At 36.0% G+C, this 15,996-nt stretch overlaps 1 protein-coding gene across 1 annotated transcript in view; it reads right to left on the reverse strand.

Moving 5' to 3' along the window:
• The window catches only part of PXDNL (peroxidasin like), a 450,026-nt gene that overhangs the window by 14,698 nt on the left and 419,332 nt on the right, over positions 1-15,996 (reverse strand). The window contains exons 20-21 of the mRNA XM_034650166.1: positions 7,874-7,988; positions 3,120-3,249 (exon numbers count right to left, since the gene is read on the reverse strand). Of these exons, the coding sequence (XP_034506057.1) occupies positions 3,120-3,249; positions 7,874-7,988 (245 nt within the window). The remainder of the gene's footprint in view (positions 1-3,119; positions 3,250-7,873; positions 7,989-15,996) is intronic.

Consider the following 15,996-nt stretch of genomic DNA (forward strand, 5'->3'; position numbering starts at 1 on the left):
AAGCAATCAACAATGGAAGATATCCAGACTGGCACTATCTCACAGCCCCATAGATATAATGCACCTAGGGTTAGAAAGTAAAGGTAGAAACCCATGGCTAATAACAGAATGTTGGAATCTTGTGTCATAGACAAAGGATGATCTCAAGAAAAACAATAATCTCCTATGTGATGAGTGCCACTATGGACTACAGTTTTTATATCCTGTTTAATCTACTTCTTTATTGTCTTTAATTTTACCATGAGAAATACATATGACTTTATCTGGATGCTCATTTTTTCATAAAATAAAGGGTTTAGATTTTGTTTTTTATTTATAATGTATAAAAGTATTGCATTCTTGTTGATAAGCAACAGAAAAACCACAAAGTTGCACATACTGCACATTTAGGAATGTCCTTCTTTAGCTAAGAGGATACATTTCACATTAATACAGACCGTTAAAACTCAGGTCTTTATACAGTAAATGACTAACAACAAATGTTGATTTCACAAGTCCTAGGGGCTTGTTATATCCAAAAATATGCTTTGTCCTTAGAATTTCTGTCTTCATCATCCTGTCCACCTCTGAGTGCTTCCTGCTCTGGTCATGGATGTGGTTGTAGAAGCTCTTGAGAGTGACCCATGAAATAAGCTAAATTTGTCTCTGTGTTCCATTCTCAATTTTTTTTTCTTTTTTCAATCTCCTTTATATGATCTGGGTTGATTTCTGACTTGAGTCAATATTTCCCATTGTTGGTATTATGTCATATTTATTTATTCATTCAATTTTTGTCAAGATTTTGTTGGCTGTCTTTCAATGTGCACACAGCTCTGTGCCCTACTGCATCCTCTTCCCATCTGTGTGCCCCAATCACAGCTCAGGGAAACCTAACTTCTGTTAAGAGCTCTCAGGACCTTCTAACTGCCCCTTCCATCTTTGTCCAGTCCTAACATATCCTTTATACTCCTGGTAGATACAGAACTTTTTTAATTAAAAAATTAAACAGAAAGAAACATTGGTTGTTTTGAAGTAAGTAACTATGTGTCAGGCACTGAGGATCCAGCAGTGAAACAGCCCCAGCTATTAAGAAATTTTCAATGTAATGGAAGAGATAGAGCAAATTAACAGGGAAAAACACTTTTTCTTGATACAGTTAGAGATATGCATTACTTCAGACTGTTATTGGATACCTAGGGCCAGCTACTGCAGTCTTGGGGTAACTGGAATTGTTCTAATCACTATAGCACATATTGAAGATGAAATATCACCACCAACATGTAGATAAAATTGGACTAAAATGTTATTTATGGATTCTATCTGTGTCTACAAATCCACAAAATAAGTTTATGAAAAAAAAATTGCTGTATAGATAAGTGGATTAATGTTTAAATTGACAGGGCTCACCTTATGCAGCCAGTGCTGAGGACTCTCTCTTACCAGTATAACTTACCTCTTCTATGACACATGAACTCACCTAGACTTGGTGAGGTCCCAGAGTCCTAGGTCACCCCAACCATTACAAGATGGAATAACCTTAACCTTCAAGAATAACCTTCTAGAAACAATGCTTCACATCTTTGAGATCCATGTTCAGACTCAGATTGGACAACTGATTGGACAAGTGGGCATTCTGGTCACAAGGATGGGTGCTGATGGGTAGCACACTGATGCAAACCATGGCTGCAGCCAACCCTTAAGGGTGTCACACACAGCAACCAGGTAATCTTGTATTTCTATGCAAGATAATATATTTGCTTTTAAAAGCAACAGTAATATGTTAAAGGGGTTACTGTTGACAAAGTGCCTCTGCCATATATCTCATTTGATCCTCATAACATTCCTGAAAGTCCAGAGGACGACACTTATTCTGAATGGTTAAATAAATTGCCCAGGTCAGACAATTAGAAAAGGCAGAACTTCCTGGCAGCAGACCCTGGGTTCTTCTCACACCCCCACAGTGCTTTCTGCCTCAAGGCTTCTGCTGGTAAGAAGGAAAGTGTACGCTTCACAGTGACATTAAAGTTGAAGGAGCCAGCCTGGCACCATGCCTTGAAAGAGATCAGACTTCCATTTCTGAATAAAACCGTCTAATTGCCATTTCTAATACAAGCCAAATCTTTCATTGATTCCTTCCCAAATTTTAGAAAAGATGAAATAAACCATGAGCCAGAACAACTGAGAAAATAAGCAAAAGTGCAGAAGAGTGTGGAAATTTCATTTTTAATAATAGCTTTTTCAGAAAAGGAAAGCCAGACAAAGCAGTAATCCCTAAGAGGCTTGCTTGGACCCCATTTAAAAAAAAAAAGAAAAAAACTATTAAAAAAAGTATGTGCTGGCCTGTTACAAATTATCTAGAATCACAGAGATGAAGAGAGCACCCAAAGATAACTATTCAGAAAAGCACTGAGCGTGAACTCAGAAACTCACTGAGCAGAGAGCCCCCAACGCTGGAACCCTGTGTATTGAAGACATTGGTATTTGGTAGAAAGGAAGTGGGTTTTACCCAAGTGCTCTTTTCCTGAATTCAACTATTACAAAGAAACTCTCCACATATATAATAACTCCCCATTATTATTCTGGTATTGTGCTGTATATTTACATCGGACAGATTTTTTTAAATCTAGTTATTTCAATCTCTACCATAAGGGCATGTTACTTAGGGGAAAAAAACAAACCTGTTCTCTGAGACCTTTGATAGTTTTTTGAATTTCCACTGCAAAATTGCTGAAATCTTGAATGAACTTTGCTTTGGCCAGAGATGTCACGTTTCTACCGTCTTCNAAAAAAGTATGTGTTGGCCTGTTACAAATTATCTAGAATCACAGAGATGAAGAGAGCACCCAAAGATAACTATTCAGAAAAGCACTGAGCGTGAACTCTGAAACTCACTGAGCAGAGAGCCCCCAACGCTGGAACCCTGTGTATTGAAGACATTGGTATTTGGTAGAAAGGAAGTGGGTTTTACCCAAGTGCTCTTTTCCTGAATTCAACTATTACAAAGAAACTCTCCACATATATAATAACTCCCCATTATTATTCTGGTATTGTGCTGTATATTTACATCGGACAGATTTTTTTAAATCTAGTTATTTCAATCTCTACCATAAGGGCATGTTACTTAGGGGAAAAAAACAAACCTGTTCTCTGAGACCTTTGATAGTTTTTTGAATTTCCACTGCAAAATTGCTGAAATCTTGAATGAACTTTGCTTTGGCCAGAGATGTCACGTTTCTACCGTCTTCATCAATGTACAAGTGATCTTGTTGCCTGTTTATACAAGAAGCAAATAAAATGCTGAAAAACAGAAGTTGCATGGTAAAAAAAAAATCAACAAATATTCCTCAGGCATTGGAATGTACAGGTCATTGTGAGTGCTGCTCTGTGTGGCCAATAAAAAGATGCGACTGGAATTAGAAATTAAATTAAATGACATATATGAAGAGAATCCAGAGTGTCACATCTGCTCTACATAGTTTACTCAAAATGATAAGAAAGTATTTCTTAGGAAATAAAGGGAATGCCATGTAGTATTACATATCTATTTGACATATTATTTATACCTCAAATTATGTCTTTTGCTAAAAATTGTTCATTTCGTTTCACAGTGAAAGAGCAGTGACAAATTAAATATTATATATTATATAGCACCCAGGTGGGAAAGTTCCTTGTTCTATTATAAATTCATGACAAAAACTAAATTAAGATGAAAATACTAGTCTGACAAAAATCTAATCTTAAACCAGATGCAAAATAGCTCAGTAATGTCGATAATAAAAGGAAATAAAAAGTCTTGGGCTGGATTTAAAATATGATTGCTAGAGCTTAACTGAAGTTCTCAAAAGACAGAGAGTAAATAATGAATTTAGAAAATTGAAAAGAAAGTTACATCCATCTATGATTACAATATATTGTTAAAAATATTTTTATAAAGATCTGATTTAGTTGACATGTTATTCATGTCTCAAGTTTTCTTTTTTTCCCAAATTTTGTTAAAAAGTTCTTCCTTGTGAAGAAGCCATTGTAACTTTCAAAATTGTTCTGCTTTGTTCTGCTTGATATGTCTTCTATTGTTCAGTAAGAAAATGGCTTGCCAGGTATAGTACATCCTATGAGCTTGTAAGCAATTCCTAAGCCAAGGACATGTGTAGAACTTACATCAGAGAGGGACTTTGGGAAAGGTAGCACTGAAAAAGAACGGAAGTTACCAGTGCTAGTTACTCAGTCACTAGATCCACTCTATGTTCTGTAAGCCACTGTGAATTAGAATCACCATGAATCACTAGTGGCCACACACCAGTTCTTACTGTGGTGCTGTGTTCAAATCGATTCAAATGTACAAATGTTGATATGAATGATAATAGTAACAATGGATCATCTTAATTAAGATTATTTGACACTTTTGTTTTCGTGGTGCTCTCTCCTATAAATCATCAGTGTCGAATCAAAGGGGATTTAACCACAAGGAAGTATGGATGATTGTAAAAAGGTATAACCAAGATTTAAAGTACTGAATGTAGGGGCGCCCAGGTGGCACAGCGGTTAAGCCTCTGCCTTCGGCTCATGGCGTGATCCCAGCGTTATGGGATCGAGCCCCACATCAGGCTCCTCTGCTATGAGCCTGCTTCTTCTTCTCCCACTCCCCCTGCTTGTGTTCCCTCTCTCGCTGGCTGTCTCTATCTCTGTCGAATAAATAAAAATAAAATCTTTAAAAAAAATAAAAATAAAAAAATAAAGTACTAAATGTAGGAACATAGGGAGTGGCTGATAATGACAAAACCAGATTATACAATCAGATGGTGTTCACACCGGAATAAGTATGTGTTGGCTGTGGGTTATGTAACAGGCCTTACACTAAGATACATGTGAGGGTGCTTTCCAGTAAGTAGGCTGCTACCATTCTCTCAGAAAAGACTGATTGATGAACAGGCAGGAAATACAACATTTGTATGAGGAAGACAAGGAAGAGGGAAATGACTTCTACCTGGGTTGGGGGTGGGGGATGGGGTAAATCCAGGAAGCTAAATAAAGTGGACCATAGTTCTGCATCCATTTCAGGGACCATGCAGTTCTGATTGCTCCCCCATAGAGGGTACATCACCTCACTCAATGCACCCAGCAGTGCCAAGAGACAGTTGAAGCAGAGAAGAGAATACTGTAACTCTCAGAAAAGAATACTGTAACTTAGAAACTTATTAATATGTCCATATGATACAGCTATCGAATTGCACAGCCGGATACAAATCAGGATTTTCAAAAACAAAATTTAAAAGTCCTTTCTTAACCACTACACAGACATTTTAGGCCTGATCATATTTGTGTTTTAGACAGTGTGGAAGGGAGAAGAGAGACAAAGATACCAGCTAGGGAGAATATTGGCGGGTGGTGGGGGAAGGAAGGGGAGGATGGAAGGAAAAGATGCACGGTATGGATGTTGCTATATTTTAAATCCTTATTTAAAACATGAAACAGCATAGAGTTTGTAAGAAAAAATAAAATTTATCAAGTTAAACTGATGTTAACTCATGAATAGTGTATGAAAAAAGGCTCAATTTGTGACTGAGAGGGGTAAAGGCAAGAAAGATGAATGTGCAGAGAAAAGTAAAAGTGAAGCCATAGCCTGAGTGATCTGTGCACACTGAGCAGGCGGATTTTGTCCTCTTTAGTCTAAACAGGTCTTGAGCACAATAGAACTATCTACAAAGGATTACTGAAGTGTGTATAGTTAGAAGACAAAATAAAGTTGTTATTATCTTTTTATTATCATATCAACAACAAACGGAACTCCCAATTGCAAGGCTCATGTTTGAATAAAATTTGATAAGATTGGCAGGAGACTAAATTTGAGATCAACCAATCTGTAGCTGAGTGACTAAGGCTACAGGTAAGCAGACCACCCAATAGGTCACCATAATCTTAAAAAGTTCACATAATATTATACGTTAATTATTACCTCAAAACAAGTGAAATGAATGTTTTTGGAAGGACCGGAATGTGGCTGTAGGACAGGGTAGAAGGCAGGTAGTGGGTGTTTTGTCCATGCCTCATACTTGTGGGTATGACTGGAAGAGCCAGATCTCCATCAACATCTTATAAGAAAAAGAAAAATTGCCTGCAAATGTGTCCCCCAAAATCTATTTTCGATTTTCCTCTTGTGAAACATTTCACATAGTAGAATGAATTACAAACCAAATGAAATGCTAAATTGAATAAGGGCATGTGACTGTTTTCTGCCGCTTGAATTATTTAAAATGGTTCTGACTGGGGCTACCATTCCTGGTCAGCAGTCTACCTTGCAGGGAGGAGCTCCAGGAACACATGGAACAGATTTAGTCTCCTCAGCCTGGAATTCAAGACCTTTCTCTCTCTGCCTTAATCTCCTTTTATAGAACATTCTTCCAGAATGCTCTTCATCCCTAAGTATTGAACACACCAGGTCGCTTAGACGTGCCAAGACTTACCATTCTCCAAACACACCTAACTTTTCTTTGCCTCCATGACTTTGCTCACTGTTCTTTCATGCGGGGAAGCCCTAAGCCTTCGTCAAAATCTTAGTCTCTTTCTCAAGATCTTACCTCTGCCTTGACTAAAAGCCTGGTGGAATTATCCATACCTTGTTCTGAACTACACAGCATCCTAATTGGATTTCATATCAGTATGATATGAGCACTTCTGTTCAAAGAGTTAATATTTACGTAGCATTTAAAGAACACGTTTGGCATATAGCGAGCACTATAACAGCATCTGCTATCCTGTCTTTTATGGAACATCAATAATGCTGCATCCGCATTACCATTAGGTGCTTTACATATATATATGTTCCCAACATAATAATCCCACAAAGTTGGTATTATTATGCCTGTTTTATAGCTGAGGAAACGGAGACTCTGAAATTTTGCATAACTGTGGTTATGAAGTAGTGGAAACAGGGTGTGCACCTGTACCAGAATCTGAAGCCTTCACCCATCTCCCTTATCAGGTGACTCACCTTCTCTCCTAGACTATAAATTTTACAAGACAGAGACCATGTCTTGTTCATGTCTACATATGTCACAGATTCCCACTTGTGACTGATGGCGGGAACCCCAAAAATGTATTTTGAATTTGACTGAATTATAATACTTAGGAGACTGCTACAAAAGGCAAAGTTACTAGTTTGTGGTAAAAAAATGTCTTCAATAGTATCTCTCCTGTAGGGTTGTGAATTACAATGTTTTTATGATTGTTCTTGGTAATTTAATTTTACAAGCATCTACTGAATATTTACTCAGTGAAAAGGAGCTATTGCATATACCCATTCTCAAGTCATTGTTTGTGTTTTCAGAAGCTTACAAGACAATTGTGAGGAGAAACTTTGTAAAGAAGTAACTATATATGAAACTTGTATATAAGTGTCGCAGAAGTCCTAAGGAATTTCAAAGGATTTCAAAAGAATAAGATTGACATTTCTCAATTTCCTAAGGGTTCAAAAATATCCTGTCTTGGTCACAAATTAAACCTTCCTTGCCATACACTATACATAAATTAAAATCAACTTAACTTGATACATATTATTACTTTTCTTACAAACAATATGCTGAGTTTCCTATTTTCAAAAAAGAATTTTAAAAACAGCAATATCCATAATGTGATTTAAGGAATCATAAATAACATTTATGATGTGCAATTTCCTGTACTTTATTGAGAAATATTTATTGCTGAGCATGCTCTGGATATGATACTCCAGAGTGAAAAGGAACCCATATATTACGAAATGTATTTATTTGTTCATCGTCATGTAATTTATCCTACATGTAAGTGAGTCAACTACGGTTTCTATAAAACCCCTCAAATTGTATATTTGAAGTAAATTTATCGTAAACAGCCCAAAGAAATTAGATATTTCTGTACATACCTACTAATTAGATCACTTAAGTCCTTATCTTTCTCATCAGGATAGCTGTACTGAGCAGAGCGTTTCTTTCGAGATTCTTGTGTGAATGCTCTGAACTGTCCTCTACTCCTACAGTCTGTGGGGAAAAAGTATCCACATGAGCAATGTGTGAGATTGGCATCACCTTCCTGTCTAGAGCATCTCTTTAATTGGGGAGGGGAATGGATACCTTTTTAGTCAGTTCAATTACAGGTTTCTGGTTTTGCATGTGGCTCCATCTCTGTTTTTACCAAAGCAAATGAGATACCAAGACAGCTTGCAAAATATGTAGAGGCTTCACAAGGAGAGCAAGCTGATTCTGAGCAAGGGCACTGATCACAGGGTACATTTTGTTCACGTAAAGGACTTAACAATGGGGAAAGGAACGAAAACGTGGTAGACAGAATGCTTGAAATTCTGAGCTGCTCAAGTGACTTAATCAACACCTGCTACCAACTCAAGACTAGTTTTTTTTAATGACCTCTACTGCACAACAATGTGCATATAGTTAACACTACTGTACTGTACACTTAAAACGGTTAACATAGTAAATTTTATGTTATGTGTTTTTCATCACAATAAAAACACATGAGAATAGTATGAGAATTTTTATACAAATATGAAACAATAACAACAGCAAATGCTCTTTAAATTTCATCTGAAAGCAGTTGGATTGGAAACTACATACATTGAGAAGAGGAAAAGCAATGATGTAGGAACCCATCTTTCCAGACAGTAAAACTGCTATATATAAAGCTCAAAAAAAAAAGGAATTTTTAATGCTAAAGGAAAAAAATAGATTGAAGTGGAACATGATAACCATCCCACAGCATTTCACTATGCACTTGAATCTAAAAGATCACACTGGACAGCATAAATTGGAGGGAAACGAGTTATCACCCTATAGCTTTTTGTATTAGGCAATGTACAAGTTATTTCTTAGGGAAGGGGAAGTAAAGACAACTTACACCTTCACCTTAGCATATGTAAATTAAAATCAAGAGGAATATGCCCCATGATAAATTGTTAAGCAAAGCTATAGATAAAATTTAAGTTGATTCTTTAAATAACAAAATAAACTGCAAATGCTATAAAATTAGACACAAAAGAAAAGTAAAACTTTGTTATGCAATATGAACTTACCAATATTAAAACATATAGAAAATAGACTGAAATGACAACATGTCAAAATGGTAACATTGACGTGTCCAGAACATTGTTATGGTGGTTATTTCTTTTTTTCTTATTCTACCTCTATCCTTTGTTTTGCTCAGTTTTCAATAAGAAACAGTCATAGTTTATACAATTTTAAAACAGTAAGTTTAAATAAGCACAGAGAAATGGGTTATTCCAAAGTCTGAATCACTTCAGTGGGCTGAGCCCTGGGACAGGTGGGAGACTTTGGACAATCAAGGAGGAACATGGAAGTGCAGAATTCCCAAGGACAGAGAAGTACTCAAGAAGGGAGGTAGAACTGTGGCAATGACAAACCACCGCAATGGGCAAGCTCTGCCAGTGGACTGGTGGGAAATGTGTGCTGCTGAAAATGTTTCATGTATTACTTTTGAAACTACAGTATCGAGACATTGTAAATAAAGCTATGCAGTATACTAACAGATTTATACATGCCTACTTTTACACCATGACTTCAACCTAGCACCTTATCAATAACAATAATCCATAAATATTTGCAGACCTGGGTGAGGAAAAAAGAACTAGAAATGAAAACAAAAAGAACACAGCTAACACATATAGGTTTCACTCATGTAATAAACTTAGTTTTTCCACTTCTGAAGAGTATATAATTTTGTCAATAAATATTTATGTGTAACTTACTAAACTAAGGTATTAGACTGAGCACTGTAGTGAAAATATATATGAGTAAGGCATGGTTCTTGGTGGTTTTGAAGAGTTTGCAGGTGGAAAAACACAGCATTTCCAGTTAAGCCAAATATCTCCCCTTTTAATTCTCATATAAAAAGGAAAAAGTAGAGAGAAAGGGGGCTGCAATTGAACTAACATTATCTATTGTCTTTCATTTATTTTTTAGAAAGATAGAACTTTAAAAGTTATTTTAAAGCACCAATAGAATATGCAAGATTATATACATAAATCCCCAAAGCAAAGAATTAGTTGTGTTTGTAATGTAACAGGTATATAATGACACATATATGGGAGGAGAAACACAGAGAAGCACTCCCCCGTACCCTTGTTCCACCAGAGAATGAGCACTGACAGTGGGGTGAGCAATCCACCAGGGTGGCAATGACCAGGCAGCTCTTTTAAAGTGACAGCTATTTTATTCCCGACATCTGGTTTTTTTTTTTATTTCATCTTGGTATTTATCTCTAGTTATTGCTGAAGAGGCAAAGCATCCTTGATTGCTGAATGTTTGGCTCTTATGTAAACAACACCTGAATTGAAACAGTATGTTAATTTGGTGGATGCTTTGATTTTATACCTATGCATATATATCTTATATAAATATGTATATACACTTGTTCAAACTCTGTTCTTAGGCCTAACATCAATTATTAATTGAAACTTTATAATAATGTGTGGTGGATATTATTATCCCTAGTGTTAACTTGAGGAAATTAAGAGAGGTTATATTACCTTCTCCAAGATACTACAGCTTTTTATGGAAGAGCCAGGATTTTAATTCAGACATTGTGTCTCAAAAAGTCCAACCTCTTAACTGCTACACTACATCAAGGAATGAGAAAAATAGAAATAACAATATTAAAACTCCTGAATATGTGGTTTGTGCAACTTCAGAATAATGGTACCATTATTTGTTAACTTAATGAATGGATGACTGAATGGATGAGTGGATTGATGGATGGATGGATGGATGGGTGGATGGATGATTGAATAGATCTAGAGTGGAAGATAAAAGGAGATCACTTGAGGGGCGCCTGGGTGGAACAGCGGTTAAGCGCCTGCCTTCGGCTCAGGGCGTGATCCCGGCGTTATGGGATCGAGCCCCACATCAGGCTCTTCCGTTATGAGCCTGCTTCTTCCTCTTCCACCCCCCCTACTTGTGTTCCCTCTCTCGCTGGCTGTCTCTGTCTCTGTCGAATAAATAAATAAAATCTTTAAAAAAAAAAAAAGGAGATCACTTGAATTCATATTGGCTCAAAATATTGTTAAATTTCTGGTCTACATGTGACTTGGGGGAGGCATGAAATAAACAGCAGATACTATTTCAAGACACCATTAGGAGGTGTGGATGAAGATAAAGCAATAAGGCCAATTTTCAAGAAGCATAATGCAATATGTGTATGTATGAGTACATGTAACTTCCCATTCAATGCAGCCTTGGTTGACCCCCCAACCCATTCCTCGGTGTTTATAATATAAATGAAGCCCTAGATCTTCACTGTGTCAAACAAAATCCTTCCCTGTGGACACATTCTTGTCTCCAGCCTCATTTCTCTCCAATGCACCATTCATGGCTAATCATCCAGCTCCAACTTTATTTGGTCTCTCTCACCTGAGTAACAAACACCACAGGTGTCATGTCACCATCTCTAAGAAGCCTTTCTTAAACTGCTAGGACCAGTTCAGATGGTAATTCATTACATTCTCGTAGCACTCTGTACATCTGTCTACTACTCTCCGTCAGCTAAGGAGAGAGCAGAGAGGAGGGCTCCATCCTACCTACCAGTTTAGCCTCACCACATAGTACAGTAACTGCACATAATCCACGCTGAATAAATATTTTAATGAATGAATGAAATCAGAGGCCAAATCTTTATTTTAAAATATCCAGTTCTTAGTTATTTTCTGTGTTTGAGAGTTTGATTGCAAGACTCAAACTATCTAGGTTTATACCATATCTTCCACATTTGAAATATATTACTTTGAATAAGCTATTTAAATTTGTTGACTCCATTCTCTCATCTGTATGTGAGGATGATAACACAATTAATCTCATGGAGTTGGTGAGAGGATTAAATGAGTTAAGGGAAGTTAAGCACTCTGGAAGAATGTCATACACACAGATTAAGCTCAAACATGGCTCTTATTTTTGGAAGAAACTTTAAAGAATAAGATGACTGACTTATTTAGTTCATAAGCAACTTTTGTATAATGTCAAAGTTATAAATGTTTTTGTTCATAAGCATAGAACTAACATTCAAAAAATGTTGTTGAATGAATTAAAACTTAAGGTATTGTGTTTGTAGACAGTTTTTCAAGGCAATTACAAATGTGTTTAAGAAACAATTTCCCTGAAAATAATTGGTATAAACACTTCAGGATTTTTTTACATTTACATTTCTTTATAGTGAAAAATAGCACAGAACAATTTGCAGAACTTGCATAAAAGCAACAATTTGCTATTTAAAGGTTTCGTCAAATTAAACCAGTAGAAACGTGATGTCAGTCTGCTTGGCAGTGAGTACTGAAAAAAGGAAAGTTTATTTCAATAGGTATGTAGATTGCAATCATGTCCCTATGAGTCATATCCAAACTCAGACCCCATCTGGTCTGGCCCAGAGATGGGCACATGGTAAGGAGATATGTCAGGACATGGAGTCCTGGGCATTAATGATTAATTTAACTAAATTAATTAACTAAATTAATTAACTAAATTAATCAGAAGGGGGAATGAAGCACGAGAGACTATGGACTCTGAGAAACAAACTGAGGGCTTCAGAGGGGAGGGAGTGGGGGAATGGGATAGACTGGTGATGGGTAGTAAGGAGGGCATGTATTGCATGGTACACTGGGTGTTATATTGCAACTAATGAATCATCGAACTTTACATCAGAAACCAGGGATGTACTGTACGGTGACTAACATAATATAATAAAAAACATTTTAAAAAAAAAGAAGATTCTGAAGACAACAAGCTGCTTTAGGCATAGGCCTCGACATTCTGATTTGCTGGAGTGGACTGACATTCCTCAATGAGTAAACAAGTCCAAGTCGGGAGTTGAACGTACAGTAGCTCAGGCAATCATGTATGTTTCCACGACTTGTTTAAAACTCTGCAACTATGGAACATCGGTGTCCTGGTGCTGCATTCCACATACGAAAAATAGATCAATGATGATAGGCTTAAAAATTGACAAAAATATATAACACTTTGTTTTTATTGTCAACACTTGTTTCTTAACATTATAGCACTTCTCATTTGCTGGCAAGAAGAGAAAAAGGAAAAAAGTACAAACAACGATTTATGAAACATAAAAATGACAATTTTGGGGAGACTCTGAGAACGACTTTATTCAATGCTGTGGTTTTATGTTGTATTTATATAACAATCAAATATAATTCCTAATTCCTAGTTCTTATGGAGGAAACAAGTATATCAACATTCCCTATCTTTAGATGGTGCTTCATCTGAATTAGTGAGCAATACTGAACTGTCCCTACAGTTGTTTTGAAGGGAGAGATGACAGCAGGAAACCGCTCAGATTTCTTCATACTCTTGCCAGCATTCCATTTTCTTCTACTGTACAACTGCATTATCTATTGCAGTGTAACAAGTTACCACAAACACGGTAGCTTGAAACAACACAAATGCATTCGTATGGACTGAATTCTGCTCCCCCTTACTTCATATGTTGAAGTCCTAACCCCTAGTCCCTCAGAATGTAACCTTACTTGGAAAAAGGGTCATTGCAGTTGTAATTAGTTAAGAAGAGTTCACACTAGGGTAGGGTGGGCCCTAATCCAATGTGACTGATGTCCTTTAAAATAGGGGGAGTTTGGACACAGATACACACACAGCTAGAAGACCATGTGAAAATGAAGGTAGAAACGGGTAATACAGGAGAAGCCAAGGAGAGCCAATGATGCCAGCAATTGCCAGAAGCTCGGGGAGAGGCAGGGAACGGATTCTCCTTCATAGCCCTCAAGGGGAACCGACCCCACAATACCTACAATCCTTCTGTCCTCCAGAATGGTGGGACAATAAATGTCTGTTGTCCAAGCAATGCAGCCTGGAATATTTTGTCATGGCAGCCTTAGCAAACTAAATTATTATTTATTATTAAAATTATTTAAAATATTAATAATTAATTATTAAAAATATTACCTCAAATATTTATTTACTATTAAAATATGATATGAAATTAAATGTATATTAAAATACTATACTATAAATATCAATATTTAATAAAATATTCTACTTAATTTTCGCTACCTAGTTAACAAAATATTTGTTCAAATAATGATTTAAAAATGTCTAAGCAGGGGTGCCTGGGTAGCTCAGTAGGTTAAGCGGCTGCCTTGGGCTCAGGTTATGATCCCAGTGTCCTAGGATTGAGTACCACCTCTGACTCCCTGCTCAGCAGGGAGCCTGCTTCTCCCTCTCCCTCTGCTCCTCCCCCTACTCATGCTCTCTTTCTCAAATAAATAAAGTCTTTCAAAAAATGTCTAAGTAACAATTTTATTTTAAATCTAATCATTATTTTTAGACTAGTTGAATTGAGAATACTGCATGTCAATCTTCCTTGTAAGAATTTCAGTTTTTCCTGTGATATAATATAATCAACTTTTCAGAATTTTCCATGGATATTTGAAAATAAACTTAATTTTAGTTTATAAGGTACAAAATTGGATACATCTCCTATAAAGTGATCTCATTAATAATATTCAAATACACTTCCATTGAAGTGCGCTAAAAAGTTGCTGTTATTTCACACTTGAGTGTTTCTATGATACACATAGATTGTGAAATGAAAGTAGACTTTATATCCATTATTGTTTTTGTTTCTTAAATTCAACTTTTTAAATATTTTTTTTGCCACTCATGTCTCTGTCTCTTTGTGTGCCTGACTTAATTTTACCTATTGTTTTATATCTGATCATTCTAAATATTTTGCTTCTGTGTATCTCTTGTAATGATGTAGAGTGGAAACTCTTTTTGGAAACATCTAAGAATTTTCTACCTTCAATGATTCTCTTAATACACTGAAACGTCAACGACATCTGAGTCACTAGCTTTCTTTAATTTTTGCTTATACCTCATTGTTTAGTTTCTAAATTGTTGATTTTATTCCCCTAGTGATTTGCAAGGCATACATCCTGTCTTTACTGCTAAGTAACTTTATATTTCATGGGAGCATATTCAAAAACAAATTTCATTAATTATCAATGTTAATACTTAAACACTAATAATTCTAAATATAACAAGAATTTTTTAAATTTTATAGTAATACTAAAAGGAACTTGGCTAATGGAAAAATCCATTTTTGGTATTAAAAGACCTTTTCCTAACTTAAACAACTTAATGAAACTGTGCTTTTTAAAAATTTTTAAAAATTATTTATTTATTTATTTATTTATTTATTTATTTTAGAGAGAGAAAGAGAAAGAGCATGAGTGGTAGGGGGCTGGAAGGTCAGAAAGAGAGAATCTTATGCAGACTCCAGGCAGTGTGGAGCTGGTCACAGGCTCCATCTCACAACCCTGAAATCATGACCTGAGCAGAAATCAAGAGTCCACACTTTACTGATTGAGCCACCTACGCACCCCAACAACCTACCTCTGATATGGGAAGATATTTCCTACTGGGATGTCATAGTTCGTAAATAAAAACAGAATGCTGTATTTGGAAGATAACTCAATATTCTCAGAACTTATGAGATGTCATTTAATAGCTAATGTTTTATGCTATATGTAAAGTCAATATTATCAGTAGAGGTTGATTCATTAACTGTATTGCCATTTAAACACATCATATTTTATGTCATTTCAGGGCTATTTAGTGCCCTTTATCCTGCTTATGAGGTTTGTTCTCACCTTGATTTCAACAAGCTATTCATGNGCTGTATTTTGAAGATAAACTCAATATTCTCAGAACTTATGAGATGTCATTTAATAGCTAATGTTTTATGCTATATGTAAAGTCAATATTATCAGTAGAGGTTGATTCATTAACTGTATTGCCATTTAAACACATCATATTTTATGTCATTTCAGGGCTATTTAGTGCCCTTTATCCTGCTTATGAGGTTTGTTCTCACCTTGATTTCAACAAGCTATTCATGTAAGATATTATGCACTTGCAGAACCAAGGAGAGTGGGAGATGTCCTATGGAGCTCTATCAAAAATAGCAACAATGTTCAAAGACAAACCTGAGAACACT

Source organism: Ailuropoda melanoleuca, unplaced genomic scaffold (genome assembly GCF_002007445.2).
Source record: "Ailuropoda melanoleuca isolate Jingjing unplaced genomic scaffold, ASM200744v2 unplaced-scaffold11384, whole genome shotgun sequence".
Lineage (NCBI taxonomy): Eukaryota > Metazoa > Chordata > Mammalia > Carnivora > Ursidae > Ailuropoda > Ailuropoda melanoleuca.